This window comes from Blennius ocellaris (assembly GCF_963422515.1).
Source record: "Blennius ocellaris genome assembly, chromosome: 13".
Classification (NCBI taxonomy): Eukaryota; Metazoa; Chordata; class Actinopteri; order Blenniiformes; family Blenniidae; genus Blennius; species Blennius ocellaris.
This window is the reverse complement of record NC_137662.1, coordinates 6,236,919-6,250,675: the sequence shown is the minus strand read 5'-3', so window position 1 is coordinate 6,250,675 and position 13,757 is coordinate 6,236,919. Positions and strand designations below refer to the sequence as shown.

General features: G+C 43.9%; 2 protein-coding genes across 2 annotated transcripts; one reads left to right on the top strand and one right to left on the bottom strand.

Moving 5' to 3' along the window:
- The first annotated feature begins 1,153 nt into the window (after positions 1-1,153).
- Positions 1,154-2,654, top strand: nanp (N-acetylneuraminic acid phosphatase). The gene is made up of 2 exons (XM_080507159.1): positions 1,154-1,258; positions 1,803-2,654. Exons 1-2 carry the CDS (start codon positions 1,169-1,171, stop codon positions 2,439-2,441), a joined length of 729 nt encoding a protein of 242 aa, XP_080363285.1. The 5' UTR covers positions 1,154-1,168; the 3' UTR covers positions 2,442-2,654.
- A 656-nt stretch (positions 2,655-3,310) lies between these two features.
- On the bottom strand, positions 3,311-11,324 carry polr1b (RNA polymerase I subunit B). The gene is made up of 15 exons (XM_080507086.1): positions 11,141-11,324; positions 10,060-10,227; positions 9,779-9,925; positions 9,568-9,700; positions 9,311-9,447; positions 8,206-8,429; positions 7,924-8,095; positions 7,483-7,654; positions 6,652-6,933; positions 6,327-6,460; positions 6,078-6,248; positions 5,684-5,840; positions 5,400-5,596; positions 5,076-5,326; positions 3,311-4,271 (listed from the first exon to the last, which is right to left on the bottom strand). The coding sequence occupies exons 1-15, from the start codon at positions 11,315-11,317 to the stop codon at positions 3,389-3,391; spliced, it is 3,405 nt and encodes a 1,134-aa protein (XP_080363212.1). The 5' UTR covers positions 11,318-11,324; the 3' UTR covers positions 3,311-3,388.
- Between the last annotated feature and the right edge of the window lie 2,433 nt (positions 11,325-13,757).

Genomic DNA, 13,757 nt, shown 5'->3' with positions numbered 1-13,757 from the left:
TCACAGGTTGTCTCCTGATAAATTTGTTTGATGACTATCAAATGAAATGCATTAAAAGATACTACTGTGCTGGCCTACATTCATCAATAATGAAGTTGCATGTGTCTTTGTACCGACAGTCTCCTAATAACAGATTATTACACATATTAATGCTCATATAATACTAAGCTTAGATTACTGAGGAGGACATTCTTCCCTCCACTGTGTGTGAAAGCTGTGGTATAGTTACATTACCTTTTTTTCTTTTTTAAACTGCTGTTTCACTTTTATTTTGTGTTGACATGACGCTAAAATTAGGTAATGAAACAATGTGTTGTTGTTCAAAACCTGAAGAAACTATACAATGTGAACCAGTGATAACTCTGGTTAAAATTTCAATAAACTGCTACAAATATTTTCCTCACATCAGTTTATAACTAGAAATCTTCACTCACTTAAGAAACTTATCGTGATGTAGCAGCTCTCAAGACTTTGCAATTACCAAACATACAACACTAAATGTTATTTTTCTTAGCCTCTTGCAAACCAGAAAATCCTCCAAATGTTTTATGTTTTTTTGTTTTTTTTAATGATCTATTCACTCACCTTTTCCAAAAGTGCATGGGCAATAAATGTGCTTAAATACTACAGACCTCAGACCTGAGGAAGTAGTACATTATAATATATGTTGTTCTTTCAGACAAATATAAATAGATAAATAAACAAACAAATAAATAAATAGATAAATAAACAAACAAACAAATAACTAATTAGATAAATAAACAAACAAATAAATAAATAAATAAATAAAAATAAACAAACTTTGTGGGATGAAGTATTGGTGTCAACACGTCACTTCCACATGATTCATACACCAGTGTGTATATAGTTCAAGTTTTGTCATATTTAGTAAAATATTTCATACGTCCCCGTATTACTTTCTAATTAAATTTTTTCCGAAAGGGTCACTGGGAGTAAAGAAAAAAAAAATTATAGAAATCAAATAAATTTGACTGCTAAATGAAGTGAGTGTGATTTGAGCTACTGTTTCCCGACACTCAAAGTCTAATTTAATGAAATACCGCCATCGCGAGGAGAGACGTCGCAAGTGCATAATTTCTTGTAGAACCACAACTCCCATGATGCATTTCACCAGACTGTCTTCCGTGGAGCAGCCACTGCAACGGCGATGGACGACAAACCTGTGAAAGCGATTTTATTTGACCTGGACAACACGCTCATTGAGACGAGTCGAGCTAATGGAGTGGCGATAAAAAAGGTTTTTAAAAAAATATTATTTAAGACCTTTTCTTCTAGTGTTGGTGAGAACTGTTGTGTTTTCCTAACCAACCTGCTTTCCATTGATCAATGGGATCGTGTTAACTTGTTACGTTAAGTAACTGGGATATAACAAACATAGCTGCTGAGACGTATGTTTAAAACAACATAAATATCTTAATAATATTAAGGTGTTTGTGTTTGATTCGAGCGATACTTTAAGTTATTTAAGTTACTCGAACACTCCGGGCTGTGACGCAAGAGTACGGGGGCCGGCTGGGGTCATAAGTTCCGTCTTCGTCAGTCTTTCTATATCCTGAGTAACTCTCACACACACACACCTTAGATAAATATCCACGTGTAGTTTTCCGCTTTATGATGAGCTACCATTATTATTTTTTTACACACTCTAACTGTGACCCCCCAACTGTAGTAAATACATTGTGTTTATCTCTACAAATACTTTCACTGCCACAAAGTGTGACCTTTGCCCATTGTGTTATAATTCTGAAGTGACATCTATTGCTGGTGTGTGAATTCTACAGACTGCCGAGCTTTTGAAGACCACGTTGGGCCTCGAGGACAGCGCCACCAACAGTATTTGCGACAAGTTCAAGCAGAAGCTTTTCGAAGAGAGTTTTGACCCGTCAGCCGGCCGCTCCATAGACGACGTGCGTGTGGGTCACTGGGAGGAAAGCATCAGAGAGACTCTGGGCCATTCGTCGTCGGCCCTCGCCTCCCAGTGCTACCACCTGTGGAAAAACAGCCGTCTGGAGCTCCTCAGTCTCTCCCCCGAAGTGTGCGCCCTGCTCAGGCAGCTGCGCGGCAAATACAAGCTGCTGCTGCTGACCAATGGCGTGGCTCAGACACAGAGAGAGAAGGTGGAGACCACCGGGTGCGAGGAGTTCTTCGACGCCGTCGTGGTCGGCGGCGAACACGCAGAGCAGAAACCCTTCCTCTCCATCTTCGCCTTGTGCTTCGGCATGTTGCAGGTGGAGGCCCGGGAGTGCGTGATGGTGGGAGACTCTCTGGACACGGATATTCAGGGAGGCTTCAACGCCGGAGTCCAGGCCACAGTTTGGATTAACGGCACAGGAGGCGCGGCCGCAGACGGTTCAGTGAAACCAGACTATACTATACCCACTGTGCTGGAACTGCCAGATATCCTGGCACAGCTGCACTGAAGACAGCTGCTTATCAGCAGCGACAATGTGGGAGACTTTTGAATGAAGGTTTTATCTGAAGAGAACTGTCAGGATCACTTTTCTAATTTTTAACACATATGCAGTTTTTTTTTTTTTTTTTAATGATTTTATGGGTGTAGGAGCAGAATGTATGTATATATGGACTATATGTGGGGGAATCGGTTGTTTGACCTAGGACAGTTTTTCAACCCAGAGGCAACTCCATGTTTGGATGTTTGGGAAAGAAGTGTCAGTGTACTTGACACTTTTTTGGATATTAAATAAAGAGGAAATATGTTCGATTGTGAATTAAGATTCAGACTTTTATTCATCCGACACGCCCAACAATCGGCGCATCAAATACATAATCCTTGTGTCGCATCTCAGTGGCTTGGCCTCGACTGGGTGTTTTGCTAAACATGTTGAGAATCAACTACCGAGATATACTTTACTGATAAGATCAATTTAATCTAATAGAAGAGTTTTAGGGAACAATATAATGAAATTAGCTGGGATTTAATTTTACACAATGATCAAATAAAAAAAATTATCATTCAGCTCTACGTGTGTTAAACAAACCAATTGTATCTAATATACCTTCTAATAAGTTCTCAAAACGTGTCATTGAAGTTAAATGTTTAATCAGTTACTTCTACAAACTACAAGAATTCAATTAATTTGATCTTAAAAATATTCTAAAGTGCATTGAGTATTTTAATGTTCATGACTTAAGTTAAAATTGTATTTGAACTTGAAAGATAAAGATAAAGATCAGCCTCAAGAAGAGCACAGTGGTACAATACGCCATTTTATTTTCGGAAACCCAGCATTGTCTATTACTCAATCATACATTTACACAAAAAAAAAAGACAAATAAAAGCTCTCAGGCACTTTGCTTTACAGTCCTCCTCCTCTCTCCTGACTAATTCAGATCACGTCTCTACACTTCACTTAATGTCCAGCTTGACTTTGATGTTCATTGCCGCGAGCTCCGCGGTGAAGTAGCGGAAGACGTAGGGGACGGACACCGAGTCGATGGAGTCACTTTTGCCACACAGGGTGCAGACAGTCTTTCGGTGGCGCGTGGCCGACCAGAACGGCGGCGGCTTCTCCAGCAGAGGGGAGAGGAGGCTGCCGCAATCCACGCACACCTGGGCCACGGAGCGGTCGGAGCAGTTGAAGAGGCGGTCGTGGAGCAGGAAGGAGGAGCCGTGAGCCAGCAGGGCGTCTCGCTCCATCTCCCCGAAGCGGATCCCGCCCTGGATGTTCCTCCCTCCCACCGGCTGGTTGGTCACCTTGTCCCGCGCCCCCGTCGTCCTCACCTGGAACTTGTCGGAGACCATGTGACGCAGGCGCTGGTAGTAGACCACGCCGATGAAGATGTCCGCCTCCAGCTCCTGGCCGCTCAGCCCGCTGTAGAGCCGCTCCGTGCCGTAGTAGTTGTAGCCGCCGGCGCGGAGCATCTCGCCAAAGTACTCCAGCGCCGAGTTCTCCTCGGAGAAGGTGAAGGGCGTGGCGTCGTGGCACAGCCCGTGCAGGGCGCCCGACTTTCCCGCCATGCTCTCGATCAGCATCCCGATGGTCATGCGAGAAGGGAAGCCGTGGGGGTTGAACAGGATGTCCGGCGACATGCCGCTCTCCGTGAAGGGCATGTCCTCTGCCGGCCACAGCCGGCTCAGGATGCCCTTCTGCCCGTGGCGGCTGGCAAACTTGTCGCCGATGGTGGGGTTTCGTGGGACTCGCATGGTGATGCAGATGCGTTTGAACTGGCCGGAGCCGCTGTCGTTGCTGCAGACCTTCACGTTGTCAACAACACAGGATTCTTGGCTCCTACGGACACGAGAAAGAAAGAAAGAAAGTACTACTATTAGGTCAAGATGCAAACACGAGACAAAACATTTAGCGTCTCCTGCACAGATAACATCTTTATTGAATTCATGAGGTTATTGAGCAGTAAAACTAGAACTGCTACTTATCAAATTGACATCACTACCGAAAATTAATTCCCAATTATAATTGTTTTGACTAATGTTTTTATTTTGTTTTTCAATGTAGTCTCAGTTCATCAAAAAACAAACCAAGTAATTAAATGCAAAGGGAAAAAACAACAGTGTTTTAGTGGGGAAATTAACAAGCTTTCCAGTGGTCAATAACAACTGTAGTGAAACTATAAGTATAAGGCCTTTCAGACAGGACTGTCCATGTTCTCCCACTGCATTCACTAGTTTTCTCCTCCCATTCAAGCATAAATTTAGTTTGACGTAGAAGTTGACGGGCGTTGATCCAGGTCATGATGATTTCTATGAGCGACCACAAGGGGGGGTGGCAGATACATTTAGGATTGCTTTTGGTGGCGGCTTCATGTTATCCATCATTTTAATTCATCACTGCCCCAAACACAGATGGTCTAATGTACGTAGGCTTCGTACCCTTAAAGCTAAATAAGTCACTGCGCCTGTTGCCTAGCAGCCACGATACTACTGAACACAACAAATATGACTAATTTGTAATCCTGGGAAATAATTTCTATACATTATTGTCCAGAAAACATGAGGCATCATTACTTTCAGCAAGGATTTCCAGTTATGCTCCTGTGATACAATCTCCTGAACGCCAGCAGCCGTTTCCACTTACTTGTAGTACGCCACGGAGCACTGGCCTGTGTTGAGGTTGACGTAGCTGTAGAAGGGATCTCCGTATTGAAGCGTGGACCCGATGAACGGCAGACCGTCACCATCCAACTTCCCACTGGTTTTCGGGTCATCCGGCTTGGTGCCAAACACCACACAGTCTTCGCCCCTCACCTTGTCCGCCAGGTCCACCAGCTCAGTCTTGTAGATCGTTCCATAGGCAAAGCCTCTCTCCCACGACGACTTGTTGACGATCTGGAAGGACCCGCGGAGGTCAGGACCGCTTTCCTCATTGGAATCAAAAAAAAAATGAGGACGCGACACTCACCATGGCGTCCTCCATGTCGTAGCCCGTGTATGATATGACGGCCACGATGGCGTTGGTGCCGCTGGGGTAGTTGTCGAGGTTGTAATGGTCGTACATGAAGGGCCGGACCAGTGGGCTCTGGGGGGTCTGAAGCCGATACAGCTTGTTATCCGAGCGATCCATGAACGAGTGCAGGGGGAAGCCCATCGTCTGCTTACCTGCAGAGAACGGTCTCCGGTTAAACCACGCGAAGGAACGACTTTTCACGAGCTGCAAACTCTCAAATCAAAACTCAACACTCTTACTCATCTGACACTGGTACATGTTCCTGGGACTCTGGTTGTGGTCCGAGTAAGGGATGAAGCTGGCCACCACACTGAGCATACTGTGAGGGAAGAGCTCCTGGTGTGTCGTCACTCCAGCTTCAATCTCGTCCTCCAGGATTCCCACGTTCAGGTAGAGCTGCAGGAAAACAGGACATGAATCTCTCAATGCAACTCAATGCCAGGATCTGCACTGTCACCATAATGCCACTGTTTGCACGTTTGTAAATATTGCTGCTTTACACCAAAACGAAACTCTTGATTTCCTCTTTTCTTTCCAAGTCCTTATTTTTTTTAATGTGTCTTTTCAGCATTTCGTCAACGTCACATTTTGAAATTTGAAACCACTTTAAAATTCAATCAAATCAACACAAACCTGCTCAAATGTGCCGATCAGCTCTTTCTTGCCAAGAGTCAAGTTCTGCACCGGCCGCACCATCCGGCAGGGCGTTGTGAAGAGGAACAGGGCAGGGTACAAACTGGCTTTGCCCGTTTTGGGAACCAGAACAATCTCCATCCAGCAAGGGACCTTCTTCTCTCTTTGCACCTGTCGCGGATTTAAGTCACGATATCAGCGTTGTGCACGAGGGGCGTGCACGGCGCAGCCGGGTGCCACTCAGTTTACCTTGAAGGCACGCAGCGAGTCGACCACGGACGGCGCCAGGTCCGCCTCCACCCAGCCGACCACGGCTCCGTCCAGGACTACGGGGTAGCAGTCTGAAAAGGGCTGACTGGGAGACCCATCCACCGGGGTGACGCCTTAGGAACCACACGGGCAAAAGCAAAAAAATAGAAGTTTGAAGAGTTTTTACCAGAAGTGTCTTTCTTTTTTTTTCTGGTTGTTTTCCCACAAGATTCACTTTCAAAAAATTGCTCTAGAAACGATGGAAAAATGGAACCCCTTTTAGAAAAAGGGCAGCTTTTCGGTTCTGGCAGAATTCGGAGCTCACCCAGAGAGCAGAGCAGCGCAGGCAGCGGCAGGGTGGGCGATGTCGGCGCCACGATTTCACAGCTGGCCGTCATGTGGTTCATCAGGCCACACGGCTCGCCGTCTGGAGTGTGGACCGGACACAGGAAGCCCCAGGACTCGGGCAGCAGCTTGCGGACGGTGGTGGTCCTCATCTTGGCGAAGGCGGCGCCTCGGTGCACGCAGCGGAAGTGGGACAGGTAGCGGATGAAGTTGAGCTTGTCGGCGACGACACACAGGCCGGTGTTCTGCAGCATGCCGAGGCCTGTCGGGGGGGGGGGGGCAACACCTGTTCAAAAACTCTAGTCGCTTCTCTTTGATATAATAGTGACACACGATTGCCCACCCGAGAGTGGAAAAAAACGGAATCAGGTTTTATAAAGTAAATGTACTTATATATGATTTTTTTGGAAATGACAAAAATGTAGCTGATGCTAAACAACAGACACTTTCAAGTCTGGGTGAAGCCGTTGTAAATACTTACAATATGATTTCTCAAAAACTCTCAGAAGGATTACGGTCAACTTTGCCACAAAAGTTCACTTTTATTGACCAATATTGTCAGACGCATGTCAGGAAAATGAAACTGCAATGAATATGTGACCGCTTTGTCCGATTAATTTCATTATTTGAAGTTTAAATGATTTACAATAAACTAGAATATTACCGATTGTACCTTTAATGTTTGGTCCGATCTTAACGAACAGCTTCAGTTAGATTCTTCCGACAGGCCTTCACTACATATATGCAAGAAATACAGCTATTTGAATAGATGAACTGAATCCTCGGACACCTTCAGCTCACGAGGCCATACCCGTCTTGGAGTTGAGGTTGCCAGTAGCCAGCAGATATTCGAAAGCTTTGGTCAGATCAGTGCCTGCGTTGAAGATCCTCATCATGTTATCGGGGCCCAAGCCGGTAACCAGTTTACGGCCTCTCTTGTCCAACACAAGCTTCACAGACACCAACCATGCCGTCATCCTCTCCTGGGGAAATATCAGGAAAGGTCTGGTTTACATGTGTACATTTTCTTTTCGTTCGATTCACAAATTATTTTCAACGTGTGATCGTGTGTGAAAATTTGCCACAACGTGATCATAATGTTCCCGTTGGGATTTATTTAAAATGCTCAATGACAATTTGAATTTATCGCTCACTTTCCTCAGCGGGGATATTAACCATCTCGGTCCATTTCCACCGAGAACCCAAACTGATCACGGGTTCAAATGTTAATGAAGAATTAAAAGGCTCTTGCCTTGAGAAACATGAGGTAGAGCTGCCCGGGCGTGAGCACCTCCTGACACGTGATGCTGTCACAGTTTTCCTCCATGCACTCCTGCTTCGCAAAGCTGAAGAGCTTCCGGGTCATCAGACACAGCAGGTAGAACTTATCCGTGTTGGACGTCAGGTGGATGCAGATGCACTCACTGATCAACGCAGAAACACAAGAGATTCCTCTAAATATGGCAACGCGCACTGCAGCCACCAGGGCAAGGGTTAAACAAACAAAAATAAAAAATCTGTCTTTGTAGTTCACCTCAACAGGAAGTTGGCACACTGTTCGTCAGTGTACCACTCGGGGAGGTTCATCTTGACCCTGAAGCGCTCTCCCAGGTATTTGAGCACCTGGTTGCGGGTGGTGCAGCCCTCCTCCGTCACAATGCGCAGCATCTCCGACACGCAGGTCTTGTAGAAAGAATTATCCTCGCGGCCTTTGATCAGCTCCTGGTAGATCTGGAAGTCTGAGAAATCCACCAAGGCCTGAAGGATGTAAAAGAGCATTTAATGTGGCGCCTTTCGGTGTGTTTTATGTCATTAAATCAACATTAGTCTGATAAAACTGCTGACGACTTGATCGGCCCTTAAATACATTTGGATTAAATTACTTACATTCATTACAGGATCAATTATAGTAACTGGAGTTCAACATAAAATACCCTCACTGTACCATCTGGTACAAAGTGGTATTTACAAATCGAGGCTGTTCAAGGTCAGTTGGGTCGCTTCCTACCTTCAGCGACTGAGACGTCTGTTTTAAAGGCAACGATTTCAAGTGAAAACGCAAACATTTTGTAACATTTTGGGTGTACGTTTACTAAACAATGATGGACAATTTTTGATTTACCACTTCCATATCAACTGGTCATTTGACAGCAGGTCAACTTGAACAAACTTCCTGAAATGCATTTACAGACACGTTTCCAGGATTCTGAGGCGTCCTCTGCTACAGATGGGTTAATTAAGAGTTAAATGTTTCATCAGATTAATCGTGGTGATGGATTAATCCATGTTTACGGTTCAATTTTAACAAACCTATTCATTACGTATTGTTTTCTGTGGTTTCATTACAAAAACAACATAAGTACCCACTACTGGCCCTCCATGAAAACGACCTCATATTCAGTGTTTCTGCCTTTGCATTGAAGAAGAATATCATTTTCAGAATGTTGCTGTGCAAATGTAAAACTTTTAAGAAACAAAAATGACAAAAAACACTGATGCATTTATACTTGAAATGTTGTCGTGTAAAGGCTTCTAAAATTGTCAATTTGTCATCAACAGTGATGTTTATCGTTTTTCTTTCATTTGTGAAATCATTCAATTAAGAGCGATGACATGTCGCGCCTTTAAAGTGGATATACCTTCAACGCAAAGCCCAGTGGCAGGAAGAAGAGCTCTTTCTGGTAGATAAAGTTCAGCATCACTGTCCCATTATCCAGGTAATGCAGGTTCATGTTGACTGCAGTATGTTCCTCTTTCACACAGCGCATAGAAATACCTGCAATGGCAAATGAAGAAAAGAACATGTAAAGGAAAGAAAAACAAAAAAAAACACTGGATCTTTTCCTTCTTCAATGTTATTGTGCGTCTGCCATTTTCCTTAAGAGGTTTGGTTTACCATACTGAGTGTATCCCTGGCCCCTGCTCTTCCACTTGGGCCTGCACATGGCAATAGGATAGTTCCTCCTCGGCATGATCAGCATACGGATAACCTTCTCGATCCCGTTAACGATGAAGTACCCTCCCATTTCCTGTTGAAGTGAAATGGCATTTGGATTGGTTCCAATCCAATAACAGCTTGCCTGGTGGGCGTCGTCACCCAAACCAACCTCCGACTCTTCGTGATGTTCTACAAGCTCTTTCGGCGACATGCCGTGCAGGTTACACAGCTTGGACTTCACCATGACGGGAAGGAGACCCAGCGACTGCTTGATGATGCCTTTGGGGATTCCGTTGACCGACCAGCTGACGTCTGCCTGCAAGGAAACGTTCCGTTATGAAATGGCCCGTCACGTTAGCATTGAACTGGCTTTCACGCCCTCCATCAACAGCAATGGCTTTATGGACCAATCACAGTGTGCGTGACTTTTGCAGACCACTCATGTCTTACCACAAGCTTGCCTTTGTACGAACATCTTCGTCCCCGACACTCCGCTGGGAACACCTTCATTTCACTGCAGATGTTCCCTTTGGCCGCCATCGGACTGTACATGGTGGCTTCCACAAACGCAAGGCTGATTTGGTCATTTTTGTACTTGAACTCCAAAGGAGGAATGGCCTGAAATCACATTATTAAGGAAAAGGTTAGTATTGTGGCCTTATTCAGCAATGTGGCTCGCTCTTTTTAGGATAATTTGATAGTTCCAATGATCATTATCTCAACTTCTACATTGTGCATGAAAGCTAAGCAATGTAAAAAATATAAATAAAGAGTGGACCAGCTGACAGGTAAGAGGACAAGGGAAAAATAAAACTGTGACTTTATTATCACATTATTCTGACTAAACATGTGCTTTATATTTACACGTGAACCTGTTACAGCAACTAAAATCAAAGTTTTCAGTGGGATGAAGACACTCATAATGATGATTTACTCTTGTGTGTCTATGGAGCAATAGGACTGGAACGGGATGACGTGTTCTGCTCATGTTCAGAACCATGTCTTGATACAGAAATCATACAAAATGTGAAAAGTTAAACAAGGACTCAAAAATATTTATAAAAAAAACTGTAAACATGACAGCATGAGCAGAGAGACAAACTCTAACACGACATAACTGACAAAACTGGAAGAGTGAACATCATTTGTGTGTCTGATGTTTTTGGTTTTAATTATATGGCAGGCGTTTTAGTATATACAGCAACTGTCATTGTTAAGTGTCACACTTATCGACTTTTCATAGATTTGTCACGATGAAAACAGTTCTGACAATATGCGTTTTGATGACAATGTAAATATAAAGTTTTGCAAATTGTATTGTATTGTATCCAAAGCCATGCGGGGACCTCAAGAGCCCCCCACCCCCACCCCCACCCCATCAATTCACATGAAGTAAGATTATGACACTTTACTTTCACAATAAAGGAAAAATACCAGAGACAGCTCATTTGGCAGCATCTCGGCCAGGAAAGTGAGACGATACCGAGACATGGCTCAGTGATCCGGGTGAAACGTTCGGGTTGGTTCTGACCTGCACGACGCGGGTCAGTCCGTCCGTCACCGCCTGGTCGAACGACTCGATGTGCGCTTTGGTCAGATCCTGAACGGCCCCGTGCTGCTGCTCCTTCAGCGCTCCAAAGCGGCCCTCCGTCAAGTTCCTCAGGCTCGGACCTGGAGGAAGATCACTCCACTTTGCCGAGAAGTCCATGCTTGCGTTGCTTGTTTACCACATGTGCGCGTCTACCCCGGAAGCTCTTCTTCGCTGGAGGGTTTGGAGTGAAGGTTGTTCATGTGCTGCCGCCATGTGGTCAGAGGGTGTAAGTTTCTTTATTGGTGAGATATACGGAGCCCCCTACGGAGCCCCCGAAGACACATGGAGGAAAAAAAAACAAGAGGAAAAAAAAAAATCTCGCAAAACTATATTGTTATATATGCGCATCGACTAGGTTTGTCCTTTCAGAGACACCGTACCTCCTTCGACTAAGTGTGTCCTTTCAGAAACACCGTACCTGCTTCGACTAAGTTTGTCCTGTCAGAGACACCGTACACCCCTCGACTACGTTTATCCTTTCAGAGACATTGAATTCCCCCGGATTCTGCGTCTGTCCAGGACTTCAGCTCAGCTCCAGACTTTCTTGTACCTTTTGACTGTTTGAATAAAAGGTATCATTAGAAACTCTGTTCATGGCTTCTGCGTCTGAGCCTCAGCAATGCGCCAATGTAACAATAAAACAACTGATGAACCATCAAGGACATTCAGGCGTGTCTGAGTTTGACACCCCTGGTCTAGTAGTCGGAGTATAAACTGAGGTTGAAAAAAATAATAATTCTTTAGTTGGAACAGGAACTGGGATTTCTAATCTTTTGTTGAACAGGGTGGTATTAAAGCATCACTTAGCAGCACACTTAGATCGGCAGCTCAAGGTTATTCCTTTGTGAAAGAAGTAGCAAGGAAGCATCTTTGTTTTGGGCTTTTTTTAAGTTGAAGTAAAACAAAAACTTTCAATGATTCATGTCTGGCTGAACAAAACAGTAATCTTTTGTTAAAATAACACAGTACATCTATTACACCTTGATCTTTAGAGGCTCTGAAAGGAGATCGATAGTCTCCAACTGAGAGAATATTCAGTTCTAGCATGTTCCCATCTGAACGTGTCGTAGAGTTCGTCAGAGTTGTTTGGAGGAAAATGAACAATATCTCTTCCTCCCATGCTGGATTGAAAGTAATTGATTTATCTGATGGTAAAATAGTAGTTCCAGCAACTGAGGCAAACTGACCTACTTGAATGAGTACAAAATTAATATACATTCCTCTAAATTACAAGTTTGAGATTAAAGTTTGTGCTGAAAAAGACAAAAAGGGAAATGTCTGTGAGGCTGGGAAAGTAGCAACGCTCTGAGAATAAAGAATGGAGGATCCACTGAGCAATAAACATGAACTGTGTCCGTGGAAAACACTATTATTTTTGCCTTTGTTTCCTAAATCGACTTTTCTGAATGCCATGAGTGTGATGGATTGGAAACACCCATACCTTTCTGCTCCTGGACGACTCTCTGTATCATTGCCATTGAATCCCTTCTAAAAAGATATTAGAGATTTACCACTGAGGTCTATTACTTATCTTTATGCAATTGTCGTGCTCAGCAGCTGACATTTATACCATCAACACGCATCGCTTTCCACTTTCCACCCAATAAATCTCCATTTTAAAAGAGAGAGCAGTATAACTCAGTGTTACAGGTTCATTTCTTGCGTCATTTAACAGCGTAAAGTGGTGGACAAGAGGTTGGAGAAGAGGAATTGGGATCAGGGAGCTCGCAGGTTTGAATCCCACACCTGACGCGTCGCCACTGTGGGTCCCTGAGCAAGAATAATAAACTACGATGAGTTCAGAAGAGACAGAAGAGGCCGTCCTTCACACACGAGCAGACTAAGCATTACTTGGACTAAAACCGTTCGAAGAGGCTCAGCGTTGTGGAGTTTCTGGATCTCTTGCGGTGTGAAATCTGAGGCTAATTTAAATGTTCCATTCACCTTTCCCAAAATCTTTGTTTTCAAATGACAGTCGCATAAAGATGCAGTTCATCCTCCTGCAGTTAATATAGGTGGTGTTCAAGTCAATAGTTGTAAACCTAAAGAGAGCAGAATCTGTGACTCGTGGGGAAGAACTTCACATTAATACAGGTACATAAATATATATTTCACCAAATTCACTCCAACAACCGTAGGAAAAATGTGAGTTTATAAGTTGTTTTTTTTATTCTGTGACTTGCAAAAACCGATTTGTGTACCTGTAATTAAGAATTTGTGAATGTGTAAGAGTGTATTTGTAGAGAGAGAAGAAAAATCTACAAATTCCACTTTTTCAAGCGCTCAAACCTTTTTCACCAATAATACCTCCACAGGGGTCTGCAACCTTTATGACCAAGAGGGGCCATTTGCACAATTTTCAACAAAATAAAATTTGTCTGGAGCCACAAAACATTCAAATTCTTGGAAATTAAGAAAAAGGCATATTAAAAAAATGGCAATAAATAAGGCTGCATTAATGGAGTGTCACAGACAGGCGCAGGACCTGCCCGTAAGGCCTTCCTGGAAACACCTCCAACCACATGTTCACTTGTGTTTTTAGAAAGACGAGGTGTAT

Bases quoted from the DNA above. Each gene is read 5' to 3' on its own strand.
- nanp (XM_080507159.1), top strand. From the start codon at position 1,169: ATGGACGACAAACCTGTGAAAGCGATTTTATTTGACCTGGACAACACG. The intron at 1,259-1,802 runs GTTTTTAAAAAA...TGAATTCTACAG, and splicing joins ATGGAGTGGCGATAAAAAAG to ACTGCCGAGCTTTTGAAGAC.
- polr1b (XM_080507086.1), bottom strand. From the start codon at position 11,317: ATGGACTTCTCGGCAAAGTGGAGTGATCTTCCTCCAGGTCCGAGCCTG. The intron at 5,327-5,399 runs GTGAGTGTCGCG...GGGTCCTTCCAG, and splicing joins ACGACATGGAGGACGCCATG to ATCGTCAACAAGTCGTCGTG. The intron at 4,272-5,075 runs GTAAGTGGAAAC...TCGTGTCCGTAG, and splicing joins TGCTCCGTGGCGTACTACAA to GAGCCAAGAATCCTGTGTTG.